Source organism: Bubalus kerabau, chromosome 2 (assembly GCF_029407905.1).
Source record: "Bubalus kerabau isolate K-KA32 ecotype Philippines breed swamp buffalo chromosome 2, PCC_UOA_SB_1v2, whole genome shotgun sequence".
In the NCBI taxonomy this organism is placed as follows: Eukaryota; Metazoa; Chordata; class Mammalia; order Artiodactyla; family Bovidae; genus Bubalus; species Bubalus kerabau.
In genome coordinates, this window is record NC_073625.1 from 92,589,776 (window position 1) to 92,602,373 (window position 12,598).

At 42.2% G+C, this 12,598-nt stretch overlaps 1 protein-coding gene across 1 annotated transcript; it reads left to right on the plus strand.

Moving 5' to 3' along the window:
- The first annotated feature begins 430 nt into the window (after nucleotides 1-430).
- On the plus strand, nucleotides 431-11,888 carry NFKBIZ (NFKB inhibitor zeta). The gene is made up of 12 exons (XM_055568022.1): nucleotides 431-944; nucleotides 3,103-3,242; nucleotides 3,733-3,763; nucleotides 3,885-3,988; nucleotides 4,086-4,861; nucleotides 5,672-5,777; nucleotides 6,266-6,412; nucleotides 6,607-6,670; nucleotides 6,960-7,129; nucleotides 8,052-8,162; nucleotides 8,291-8,458; nucleotides 10,323-11,888. Exons 1-12 carry the CDS (start codon nucleotides 656-658, stop codon nucleotides 10,374-10,376), a joined length of 2,160 nt encoding a protein of 719 aa, XP_055423997.1. The 5' UTR covers nucleotides 431-655; the 3' UTR covers nucleotides 10,377-11,888.
- The last annotated feature ends 710 nt before the right edge of the window (nucleotides 11,889-12,598 follow it).

Below are 12,598 nucleotides of genomic sequence, written 5' to 3' on the forward strand. Positions count from 1 at the left end.
CGGCGGGAGGGCTGCGTGGCGCGGATCTTCCAGCACTTCCTACTCCGCGGAACCGGGCCGACCAGTTCCCACCGCCGCCTCCTGCCTCTTGGCCCCACTTTGCGGGCCAAGCCCACGCCGCGCGCCCTCTTCCCCGGCGCCGAGGCCGGGCTGGGGGAGCGCCGAGGCAGAGCCGGTTCGGGCATCTTTCGGCGGGCGGCCGGAGCGGGGGGGTCCCAGGGCAGGGGACGAGGGCCGAAAGCCAGGAGGCCGCCCTCCGTCTGGGTTTCTAGGTGAAGGGCAGGAAAACAACCGGCCGGTCTGGGCGGGGCGGGGCGGGCGGGGCGAGGGCGGAGGGCACACATTGCTTCATCCTGTACATTTTACTGGAAACCGGGCGCATCCGGAGGAGGGGCCGGGAGGCGGTCCCGACCTCGCCAATGGCCCAGCAGGGCGCGGGTGAGGCCGGCGAGGCGGTGGCCCCTTCTCTCCGCCCCTGGTCTCGAACGCCGGTTAAAAAGTCGGGCACTCCGGGTCCGCGCCCGTGCCCGCGCCGTCCTCCCGCCAATACCCTGAGCCCGTCAGAGCTAGTACCATAGCCACAACCGGGAGGCAGCCGCGCGCAGCGAGCCGGGGGCACAGCTGTCTGGGGTCCCCGAGCGCCGAGCCCGGGAGCATGATCGTGGACAAGCTGCTGGACGACAGCCGCGGCGGAGAGGGGCTGCTGGACGCGGCCGGCGACTGCGGCCTCATGACCAGCCCGCTCAACCTGGCCTACTTCTATGGCGCGTCGCCGCCCGCCGCCGCCCCCGGCGCCTGCGACGGGGGCTGCTCGGCGTCTGGGCCCTCGGCGCCAGGCTCGCCCGGCTCTGACTCCTCCGACTTCTCCTCTGCCTCGTCCGTGTCCTCCTGCGGGGCGGTCGAGTCCCGGCCGAGAGGCGGCGCCCGTGCTGAGCGGCTGCAAGGTACCCACCGGCCCCAGCGGGGCGACCCTCGGACCCCCGGACTCCCGTCGGCCCACGCTCAGGGAGGGGGTGGTTTGGGCTGCCCAGATGTGAAGTACCTCGGCCAGATTTTAGGAGGATTCTGCTCCTGCCTTAGTGGCGGTACATAATCACACTGGTAGTCATTATTAGGCCACGACTGGATGCCTTGCCCTGTGCTGGGCGTTTAATATCACTCGATGCCCTTTGACCGTCTGTGAAATCCGGGTGCCATCGGCTGGCCTGTTGGCTGGAAACACACTGATCTGATATGGGGGTAGAGCGGGGAGAAATGGACAACGTTGGCTTTTCTCTTCGTTTTCTTCTTTTAAAAAACGCCCCTATTAAGCTATAATCCACATACTATGGCGAGGTTTTGGAGCCGATGTAGGTGTACCTTTTTCTCGTGTCTGTTTTAGTGAAAGGCTGTAGCGGGCGATAAGGGTTTGAGTACAAGGTTGAAGGTCATGATTTATTTCTTCCTAAGTACGTATTTGTGAAAATTTTACGTAGAAGGACTTTATAAAGAAAAGAAACGGATATTATCAAGATGTGAGATGAAGCTGGACTGAAAACCAACGTATACCTTGAGTTTGATTTTCCGAAGTCTGCCCCGAATTTCTGCGGTCTTGTTTTTGTTTTCTGTGCTTTAGAGTGGTTTGGGCTGTATGTAGCAGAGAAAGGCGTAATGTTTCCGGTCTACTGCTGTGAATTGTTAGTTTCTTTTCTTAATGAACGGAGTTGCATAATTTGGGGGAAAACAGGATGCCACTGTGGGTAAACCAAAGAGTCTAGATAATCTCACATTTTGGAAAATGTAATCAACATGATTTTAAAGAACGTTCTCTTTCAGGTGTTCCCCACTGCTAGCCAATTCCTGTTTTGGTTGCGTTTTAAAGTGTGATTTGTCATTTTCATTTAAAAAAGTGATTCAAACCGCTCGTCTCTATAAACGTTTTCTCTATTTTGAGGGTGCAGTAAATGCCAAAATTGTGTGTTTATCTAAACCTTCCCCCCCCCCCCCCCATTTGGCCTTCATCTGGCTGAAACTATTTTACTAGTTCTTTGGTTTACCATAGGGGATTTCTGAAACTGAATTTTTCTCCTTGTGACGTTGAATTATTAACTGCTGTCATTCCAGAGAGATGCTGTGTTAGATTCCGGCAAGATATGTCTAGACTTAAACGTAAAACTAGCTGTTTAATTTGCCCTATCATTGAGTTGTTTCTCATATGTTTGATTATACATACATATATATATATGTTTAAATTATGCCTTCGTTTTTGTCCCATCTTATTTTTTCCTACTCTCAATGGAATTGCTGAATTATTCATTTCCTGACTGTGTGTTTACTCTGTGTTCAACTCATCCCAAGAGGTTGTGACATGGTAGTGGTCAGAGTGGAATGCTGTACTCATGTACTAGGTTTTAAAGTGTATTTTAAAGCTTAAATATGAAATGAGATTGTTTCCTTTTTACTTAGAAGGCCTATGTGAGCAATTCTGTAAACAGTCGGTGAGGGGAAATCCTGTGTGTGTCGTGTGGAAATGTGTTTAAGCTTAGTGAATGTGAAGCAGCTTTCTCGGCATAGCTCGACTGAGGGAAATAATAAACTAAGACATTATTAATTGTTAGGCTTTGGTACATTGTTTTGTGCCTTCTTCGGTGAGTGGAATTGATAGACTTTACAATTTCTGTGTGAACAGAAACCCTTTGGTTTGGAAAGCTAAAAATTCATCATTTAGCCATTGCTCTCCCAGGTTTTTAAAAAATCTAGAATAATTACAGATTTATGAGAGTCAGGATGGCAAAATCTGCAGTCCTCTCTCATGCCATATTTAGGGCTGAGAAAGAACTAATTTGGGTTTATCCCTTGTTTCTGGGGCTCCCTGAAATGACATTTTTATGAGCTTTACTACCTTAGGGTTCCTGGTGGGGAAAGGTATCAGGCAAGGTAGACTCCTTAAGGAGGGCTGGGGACTGACGTGCAAGGTCATTGGCCGGGGTGAGCTGAAGAGGCTTTGTGGTCTGTCAGTTGTGAACTTTATCACGTTGGACAGCTGTGCTTTTGAAGTTACTAATATTCATGTATTTGAAGACACTCACTTGGGATATGTTTTTGTTTTTTGTTTTTGAACAGTTGAGCCCCATATGGGGGTTGTAAGGCAGCAGAGAGGACCCTTTCAAGGTGTTCGTGTGAAGAACTCGGTGAAGGAACTCCTATTGCACATCCGAAGTCATAAACAGAAGGCTTCCGGACAAGCTGTCGATGATTTTAAGGTGGCACTTAACTTATTTGTTTTGGGTTGGGTGGCAGGGAGGTTAGTCTGTTAGGGTTATTACTTTCATAGACCACAGAGTACAAAGGACAGAGAGCTTATTTGTCCTGCTCTGTGCTAGATTTCTGTCGCTGGGCCCAGTGCTGGGCACTTGGCAGGTGTGCAAGAGAAATTTAATGAATGAGTAAACGAAGGCAAGTTGGGGGCAAGGAAATTAATGTGGTTCAGTTAAATGGAACATTTTGATTAGAAAGGAAAAACTCAAGTTGCCTTATTAATTTTACCTTGACCCAAGTTGAACTAGGTGAAAATGCAAATGGGGGAAGTTGTAAGGTAGGATGGAAATTAACATAGAAAATAAATACTGTTAGAATGGTATATCATATGTTCATGCAAACTACAAAGAATGGTAGAGATATCTGTTTATAGATATATGTTAATCAGGAAACCATTTATCACACACTAAATTGGAAACTTTTTTTTCCTTATAGACACAAGGTGTGAACAGAGAGCAATTCACAGGTAAGGGTTACCTCTATTTATAATATTATGGGGGCTCTAGGGTAAAATAGTGCACTGTGATTGGGGCAAAATTTTGTAAAGTAAAATGATCACAGATTCCATTTTCCTTTCTCGGGTATAGAATTGAAGAACACAGTATCATATAGTGCGAAAAGGAAAGGCTCTGATTCACTGTCTGATGGACCAGCTTGCAAAAGATCAGCTTTATTACATACCCAGTTTTTGGTATGTATCTCACTATTTTCCTTTGAATACCCTTCAGAAATTATTTTTAGAATAATTTTGGAAGAGAATGTGTAACTTCCTTTTTCTTCCTTTCCAGACACCGCCTCAAACACCCACACCCGCGGAGAGCATGGAAGATGTCCATCACAATGAATCCAAACAGGACAGCTGTGCCGATCTGCTTCAGAACATTATCAACATTAAGAATGAATGCAGCCCAGTTTCCCTGAACACTGTCCAAGTTAGCTGGATGAGCCCTGGGGAGGTCCCTCAGGGCTCCCCCCACGAGCAGTGTCAGGACCTCCACAGAGGGCAGGTCTTCTCTCCACCTCAGAAATACCAGCCCTTCCAAGTCAGCAGCTCCCCACACATGATGGATCAGGCTTCCATATACCAGTATTCACCACAGAATCAGAGCGTGCAGCCGCCGCCACAGCACTACACCCACAATCCAGCCCTGGAATACAGCCCTTATTCCAGAACTTCCCAGTCCCCCAGCTATGAGCCACACTTGTTTGGTCGAGAACCACAGTTCTGCCCGGACCAGAGTTTTGCACCCCTTTTAAGTGATCCCCGGCAGTCTGAGAATATTGCTGTTCCCCCTCAGACTGCTCCCAGCGTTCAGCAGCAAATTGACACCCACCTACAGAACTTCAACCTGATGCCACCAGATGCCTGTGAGGCCCTGGCAAGGCCAGATGCAAGCTCTACCCCTTTAAGCACGCCACTGCCCTTCCCGAACCTTGGCGGAACTCCAATGAACACCACACAGTTAGGGAAATCATTTTTTCAGTGGCAAGTAGAGCAGGAAGAAAACAAATTGGCGAATATCTCCCAAGACCAGTTTCTTTCAAAGGATGCAGATGGTGACACGTAAGTATATCTTTTTATGTCATTAACCTAATTTGGTAAGCCATGGTTGTTGGCCACGGTGGGCACAGGGTATGCCAATTTAGATCTGAGTAAGTGATTGGCTAATCTAGATAAATAGTGGAGGCAGAATGATAGCTCATATTTCAAGGAAGAGTTTTCTTTGTTTTTTTTTCTGGGTGAACAAATTACCTGTTCCAAATTAATGAAAATGTATTTGGCCTCTTTGAATAATTGGTTTTGAAAGATTAGCACAGATTATATCTGTAGAGCAAAATCAGTTAGATCATAGTTGGTTGGTCATGATCAACCATGAGTTGATTTGTAGATTGATTACGGATCTGTCCTCACATCTTTGTGAACCTGAGCAAATTGTTTAACCTCTCTGTACTTTAGTTTCTGGGCATGTAAAATGGTACTGTCTCCCTCATTGGGTTTTTATGAACATTAGAAACATTGGATTTAATGCAATCAACATGGTACTTGGCGTACTTCTTTCTGGTAACTTACTTCTTGTAACACAGATGGGTATTGTCAGCATAGCAGAAAAGACAAATTATGCTCTGTGCTGTTTCATTTTTCATACTGTTTATGGGGTTCAGGAGATAGTGAAGGATAGGCAAGCCTGGCAGGCTGCTGTCCATGGGGTCACAAAGAGTCGGACACAACTTAGCAACTGAACAGCAATAGCAGCAGCTCTTTCATTTGGGTATACCAGCACATCAAGAAAGGGGCTAAAGGAAGAATTTTTTTTAAAAGATGAACTTAGTGAAATCAGAAATAATTTACCTCTTTTCCTTTTCTCTCCCCCAGGTTCCTGCATATTGCTGTTGCCCAAGGGAGAAGGGCACTTTCCTATGTCCTTGCAAGAAAGATGAATGCACTTCACATGCTAGATATTAAAGAGCACAATGGACAGGTGAGGATTTTTTTTATTTTAATTAATTTTTTAATTGGAGGAAAATGGCTTTCAATGTACTGAAGTCTTTACAGGAGGCTTCGGTACTCTTGAGCCTTCCTCCCCTCCCCCAGGTAAGGATCTCGACAGAGGGAAATGGCAGAGGTGTGGTCAAGACGATAGCTGGTCTCATATTCGAGTGTAGATTATTTCAGAGTTCCAGACCAAAAGAGTTTAGTTAATATTAACTATGGGATGTTGACTCTGTCACTGCCAACCTTGAAGTTATTAACGTTAACTTTGTAGTCATTTGACCAAAGACTAATGGGGTGTAATAAAGCCTCACCCTAAGTTTATTTTAGTTTCCTTGTATCTTACAACTTATTAATAGGATTCATTTTTTCTATGTGGGTTTTTCCCCCCTCAGTCCTAGTTTAGGTTCATATTCCTTGTTATGATAGTTTTATAGTTTGCAAAATATATATATTTTTTCCTCTGCATGTCCACAGAGTGCCTTCCAGGTGGCTGTGGCTGCCAATCAGCACCTCATCGTGCAGGATCTAGTGACCCTCGGGGCCCAGGTGAACACCACTGACTGCTGGGGAAGAACGCCCCTGCATGTGTGTGCGGAGAAGGGCCACTCCCAGGTGCTTCAGGTAAGAGGCAACAAGCCAGGCTCCCGTTACCACAGGGCCACAGGGATAGGGCTGAGAAATTAGAAGTTGGGTGCAGGTTGCCTATTGCAATACTCTCTTCTGAGTTGACTTATTCCTTTCTTGGGACACTTGTAGATAAGTATTTGGCAGAGCTTGTCTTATGCTGAGTAAATGTCTACTTTTAAATCCTGCAGGCAATTCAGAAGGGAGCAGCGGGGAGCAACCAGTTTGTGGACTTGGAGGCAACTAACTATGATGGTAAGCAGTGGACATGTTATTGGGTGAAGAAGCATTCAGAGAGAAGGGCCCTTTAGTTCCAAGGGCATTAAGTTCAATACCAAGAAGAAAGGGAGTTAATTAAAGCTAAAATATTCTATAGATAAAGTTAGTGCTAAGACCCAGTGGAGGAAATACTCAGATTTCCTTAGTGGTTCTTGTGGAGCCCATACACAGGTCAGATAGATGCTACCCCCAAGGTCTGTAATTATAGAACAACTAAAAGAATTGATGGGAGGCTTGATCTCTGCTTTCTTATACTTTTTTCTAGGCCTGACCCCTCTACACTGTGCAGTCTTGGCCCATAATGCTGTGGTGCATGAACTCCAGAGAAATGAACAGCCACATTCACCTGAAGTTCAGGAGCTTTTGCTGAAGAATAAAAGTCTAGTTGATACAATTAAGTGTCTGATTCAAATGGGAGCAGCAGTGGAAGCTAAGGTAAATTCACAGAAGAGTTTAGACATAGAATGTGGAAGAGAAGTGGTTATAGCAGAAGAGCTTGTTCCCAAGTAGAGATTAAAACTTTCTCCTCTTTTTATTTTATCCTCCCTCCTTTTTAAAAAATTAATGGAGCTAGTAGCAATGTATGGATAGTTATGGAGCTTAGATTTAAAAAGATCATCTCATTTGCTTTCTTGATTTGTGTTTAATCTATGGCTTATTATTCAGAAGATCATTCAGCTGTGACATGAATTAGTCTTTATTTGAAAGGAAAAGAATATGCTTGAAACTGATATTTTCATCTTGGTTTCAGTTGTCATACACAGATAATAAAGGCACTGCATTTCGTAAGGGTTTCTTCATTATTGTGGAATCTGGACTTAATCTTCTGTTTTTTTAAACTGGAAAATATTTTTTTATCTTTAAATCTGAAGTTTCTTTACTGAATATCTGCTGTGTGCAAGGCACTGAGTTAGGGGCTCTACGGGAAGATGCCTAAATCATAAGCCCCTTGGGTCCTTGGGGAGCTTACGGTCTAATAGAAATGGTGAGAGAGATAGCTAACTGTCAGTCTACAGGATGGCCACCAAGTCTGGAAACACAGGCGGATACACAATAAATGGTTTCTTGTACTATATTACAGCCCTCGATAAAACAGTGTGTAGTCTCTTTCTACATTTTATGGCCACCTGGTGTATAAGGGTAGATGTGATAAGAGGCATGCAGGCAAATGAAAAGGGAATTTCAAAGGAGAAATGAGATTTCACGGAGCTTGGGATGAAAGAAGGGTTTGTGAAGAAGGGAGCACTTCAAGTGAGTCTCCACGGGTGAGTCAGACATAGGCGAGACTGGGTGAGAAGCGTATGTCTAGGGCGTGGTGTCAGATGTTCACTGTCTTTTACCTCTTGCCTTTGACAAGGATCGTAAAAGTGGCCGTACAGCCCTGCATCTGGCAGCTGAAGAAGCAAACCTGGAACTCATTCGCCTCTTTTTGGAACTGCCGAGTTGCCTGTCTTTTGTGAATGCAAAGGTACTTTTAGGAATACTCGAGAACTGCCCGAGAGTTGGAATGACCTTCTTTATACCTTCTTCAAGCTTTTGAGCTGCTTTTGCGAAAGTCTCCTGTCCTCACGGGTGTCATTTTCTCTTGGTCTTCAGGCTTACAATGGAAACACCGCCCTCCATGTTGCTGCTAGTCTGCAATATCGGGTGACACAGTTGGATGCAGTCCGCCTGTTGATGAGGAAGGGAGCAGACCCAAGTACTCGGAACTTGGAGAACGAACAGCCAGTGCATTTGGTTCCTGATGGCCCTGTGGGAGAACAGGTGAGGGCCACAGAAGGGAAAGACATACGTTTAGCATTGTCCTGAAACATAAGAGCGGTGGGCCAGCTGGCACTCTTCAGGTGGGCTCTGTCAGTTCAGATGGGCTCTGTCAGCATACGTGTCTCAGCAGTTGTCACTGTTGCCCTTTGGAGTCAATTGTTTTATTTCCAAAGGAGGAGTAAGACATTTAAGGCTGTATCCATGGACCCCAAATGGTTAGAAGTCAGGCAGTCTTTGCTTTTCTTCCAAGATAACAAACTTAGGTTTGAACTAAGTCAGAATGGTTTGACATTTGGCAGTTGATGAAAGAGGAGGAAGCAAGGTTCCTGTAGACGTTAAGGAAATAGAATCTAGTTTTGTGAGTAAGTGAGGAACCTTCAAATAGTGTGGGTATTAGATGAGTCAGAGTGTTCAGAATACTTCCAGACGCCTGAGTGCTCAGTAAACGTTAGCTGTTAACAATGATTTCTGTCTGCTAACTGAACCTAAGTAAAAAGTGGGAAAGTTATTTATGTAACTTTGAACCTAGAAATAGTTTATACTTTAAATAGAATTATGCTTTACTTATCATATGATTCTATATTACATTTGGAGATTGAACAGTTTCATATGGCTAAACTTTTCCTGATAATAAGACCTGACTCTTTAAGAACTTAACAGATTTTTGATGAAACTTTTCCCCTGGAGGAAATGAGGTGATTGTGGCTGTAGGTCATTATATACTGTAATAATCACAAAATAAAATATATGGAATGCAGTTTAGCCTTTTCTTTGATATACAGCCCTCATTGTGGCCACAATGTTATAGTAACTCATATTTGTAGATTTCTTGATAGCTGAAAACGAATCTCTTGATAACTTGTAGTGGTATTTTATACCACTTAATAGTTAGGAAAACTTTGCAGGATGAAGGTTAAACTGGAAAGACTGAGATTCAGAGTGGTTCCAGGCGCAGGAACCATCGTTAAATAGTAAATGACAGAGGCCTAAGTGTTACCTTCTGCTTCACTGTTTGTGGTGTGCATTCATAGAGTGAGGTTCTCAGGGAGTATTGAGCATGGAGAGTTGCTTAATTCTTTGCTAAATACATGTTCTCAGATTATTCTTCTTTCTGCTTTTGTATTTTTGTTTCTCTCTGTTTGGAGGGAGGATCTTTTCCTTTGCTTTTATTATCAGACTGTAGTCATTGTGTCTCCTTTTGGTAGCTATCAATTGCATCCCTGACTCCAATCTTCTTTCTTTTAATTTGTTGCTTCTAATCTGCTGTGGGCTGAGAGACATGATAAAATTTGTCAGGCTGGGGTATAAAATCAATGACTCAGCTCTCAGTGAGCCTGGGGGCTTTCCTGTGATCCATATAGTCATGCACAGAGGCTTTCATTCTTGGATATCTTGATAGCTATCTTGACTCGAAGGGCATTATAATTTACTTATATCTATAAGAAAGACTCTGGGTTCTTAGTTGAGGCTGACATCAAGGTAGGTGAGATATATATAATCATGATTACTGCCTTGTTTTACATGTTCTAATAAATAACAGAAGATTAGGAAAGGAATATAGGTCTTTGTTAAACAGTTGGAGATGTTCAGCTTCAGATAATTTTTTTCATGGAGATGCTTTATTTTCGTGTACTCAAAGATTGCTATAGGAGAGCTGTAGTAAATAAACCTTAAAAGAAGTTGTAGTTTTGGTTTTTTTTTTCAAGTCCCCTTAAAATCTTGACACATACTGTTGTGTATTTCTTCATATACTTACTTATAAGTAGGCAGGAATTATGTATAGAAGAAAGGAAAGAAGCTCTGAAGAGGTGGTACTTTGATTGTAAGAAAGAAATCTCACAAATCCTATTGGTTTCCTTTCCAGATCCGACGTATCCTGAAGGGAAAGTCCATTCAGCAGAGAGCTCCACCGTATTAGCTCCATGGGTTTGGAGCCTGGTCGGCAATACTCACTGTCAGTTAGGCAGTCCTATTGTATCTGTACATAGACCATTTGCTTTGTATTGGCAAATGTAAGTTGTTTCTATGAAACAAACATATTTAGTTCACTATTATATAGTGGGTTACGTTAAAAGAAAAGGAGAAAAATACCTAATTCCTCTTGGCAGATTTTAATATTTCATGCCCAGGTATCTGGGATCTAGACATCTGAATTTAATCTGAGTGGTAAAATCGACTTCAATTAACAGTAGCTTTTTGGCTTTGAATTGTGGTATCAGGTACTGCTCACGTAGCTATCGCCAGTTTAAAAGGAGGTGAATCGTTAACTTTTTTTTTGAAGAAAAATGAAAGCATTTGAAAGTTAAAAAACAAATCTGGACATAGCCTTGAGGCTTCATTTGGCCTGATACATACAGTACCTGGTAGTTACCAGTGTTGGAAAGTCTCTGTAGTAACTGAACTGAATGAAAGGTACCATGGTTAAAGTTTGATCTTTGCAAACTGTGTATAATTGTTATTTTTGTCTTTTAAAATATTTTTACATATATGGTCATTAACATGACCACATTTGAAATGTGTAAATCAATAAAATAGAAGATAACAAGTGGATATTCACTGTTTTTTAAAATTATATGCCTTCAAAGGAACTGTTTAAGCACCACCTCTGTAGATAAAACAGATGGAGAGCTGTTCCCTTAGTGGCTGGCAGAGCTCTGACTTGTAAATACGCTTTCAGATGAGATATATTTTGCATGCTATTAAAGAGAATTCCTCTTTAAGACGCACTTTCTAGAATTTTGATTTCTTGTTCTGTTGGAATTTTTGTTTTGACTTTATAAGAACAACAGAAAGTCAATATTGAAACATGTTTTACTGGTTTTCTGTTGTTCAGATAATGATAATGCACCAAGATGTTCTATAGTACTATTCAGAAAAAACATGTTTTTTAGTAACTTGAATTATATTAATATTATTTTGCTTATCTCTTGCATACTCTGAGGAACATATTTGACTTTGATTGCACATTAATTCTTTGTAATAAATTTGATTTATGAAAAATCTCTATCTTTTTTTCTTTTAAATGAGAAGTGTCATAAGCAATTGACTGACTAATCATCTTTGTAGTTAAGTACTTAAATCCTTTAAAAATAGATAACCTTTGGATCGATCACATTGTTTGACCCAGTATGTCTTGTGGACAAAAGTTAGTTATGGTTATTTGGTATCTAAAAGTATGGCTGTTATGTGAATCTGTCCATTCACGATGGAAAAACCCCTGCGTTGCTTTAAATAAACATTAATTGAATAATACTGTTCTTAAGAATGTGAATTTTCTTTTCCTAGACCTTATATATATTTCTCAAGGTTGAAAAGAGCTGTTAATCACTAATCTAAAACCTTTAAATTAGCCAATATATATTAATTTGGTTTTTTTTTTCAGAATGTGTTTCCTAGTTATATGATCTTTAACATGAAAAGGCTCTTTGTCAAGTTCATTAGTAGAGATTTACTAGGTTCCGAAAATATCATGGGTGTTTACTAGATACTGTTGATCATTTAGAAGTTCATGTGCTAAAAAATATAAGTCTTTATGACTTTTTAATACTTTATTTTGTGGGAACATAGGAAAAATGATTTGGAGATTACCAGGATCATTCTGAGAGATGTAAACGTGGGGACAATAGTAAATGGGGTCTCTCCCTTTTCCAACATGTCATTTTGATGTGTGAGAACAAACACATCAGTGTCTGTCAACATCAGTCAATCACTGCACATACATTCTAGATCTAGTAACCTCCTTTGAGAATATGATGTGCATATACACACAAATTAATTAACTGAAACAGTACTTAGCAAGCATGGGATTGTGTATCTGTGCATACAAAGCTGTCTGATAGATAATATGAGGTATTCAAAGACATATTTCTTAATTAAGATACATATGTAGGAGACATGGCATGTACTTGATTAGCAAAAAGAGGAAGAAATATAAAGATTACGAAGAGAAAAACTGTATCTGAATGGGGAGAACTAGGGAGACTTCAAGGTAGAATATTTGAGCTGTATTTTTGGAAGAGCTGAATTTGAATGTTCATGCAAGTGAAGAGGGAGGAGAATGAAACAGAAAACTACATGAACCAAGGCAGTCGTGTTTGGGGGAACCACAAGTGAGTGATTGATTGTAGCTTGACTAGCCAA

Bases quoted from the DNA above. Each gene is read 5' to 3' on its own strand.
- NFKBIZ (XM_055568022.1), top strand. From the start codon at position 656: ATGATCGTGGACAAGCTGCTGGACGACAGCCGCGGCGGAGAGGGGCTG. The intron at 945-3,102 runs GTACCCACCGGC...GTTTTTGAACAG, and splicing joins CCGTGCTGAGCGGCTGCAAG to TTGAGCCCCATATGGGGGTT. The intron at 4,862-5,671 runs GTAAGTATATCT...TCTCTCCCCCAG, and splicing joins AAGGATGCAGATGGTGACAC to GTTCCTGCATATTGCTGTTG.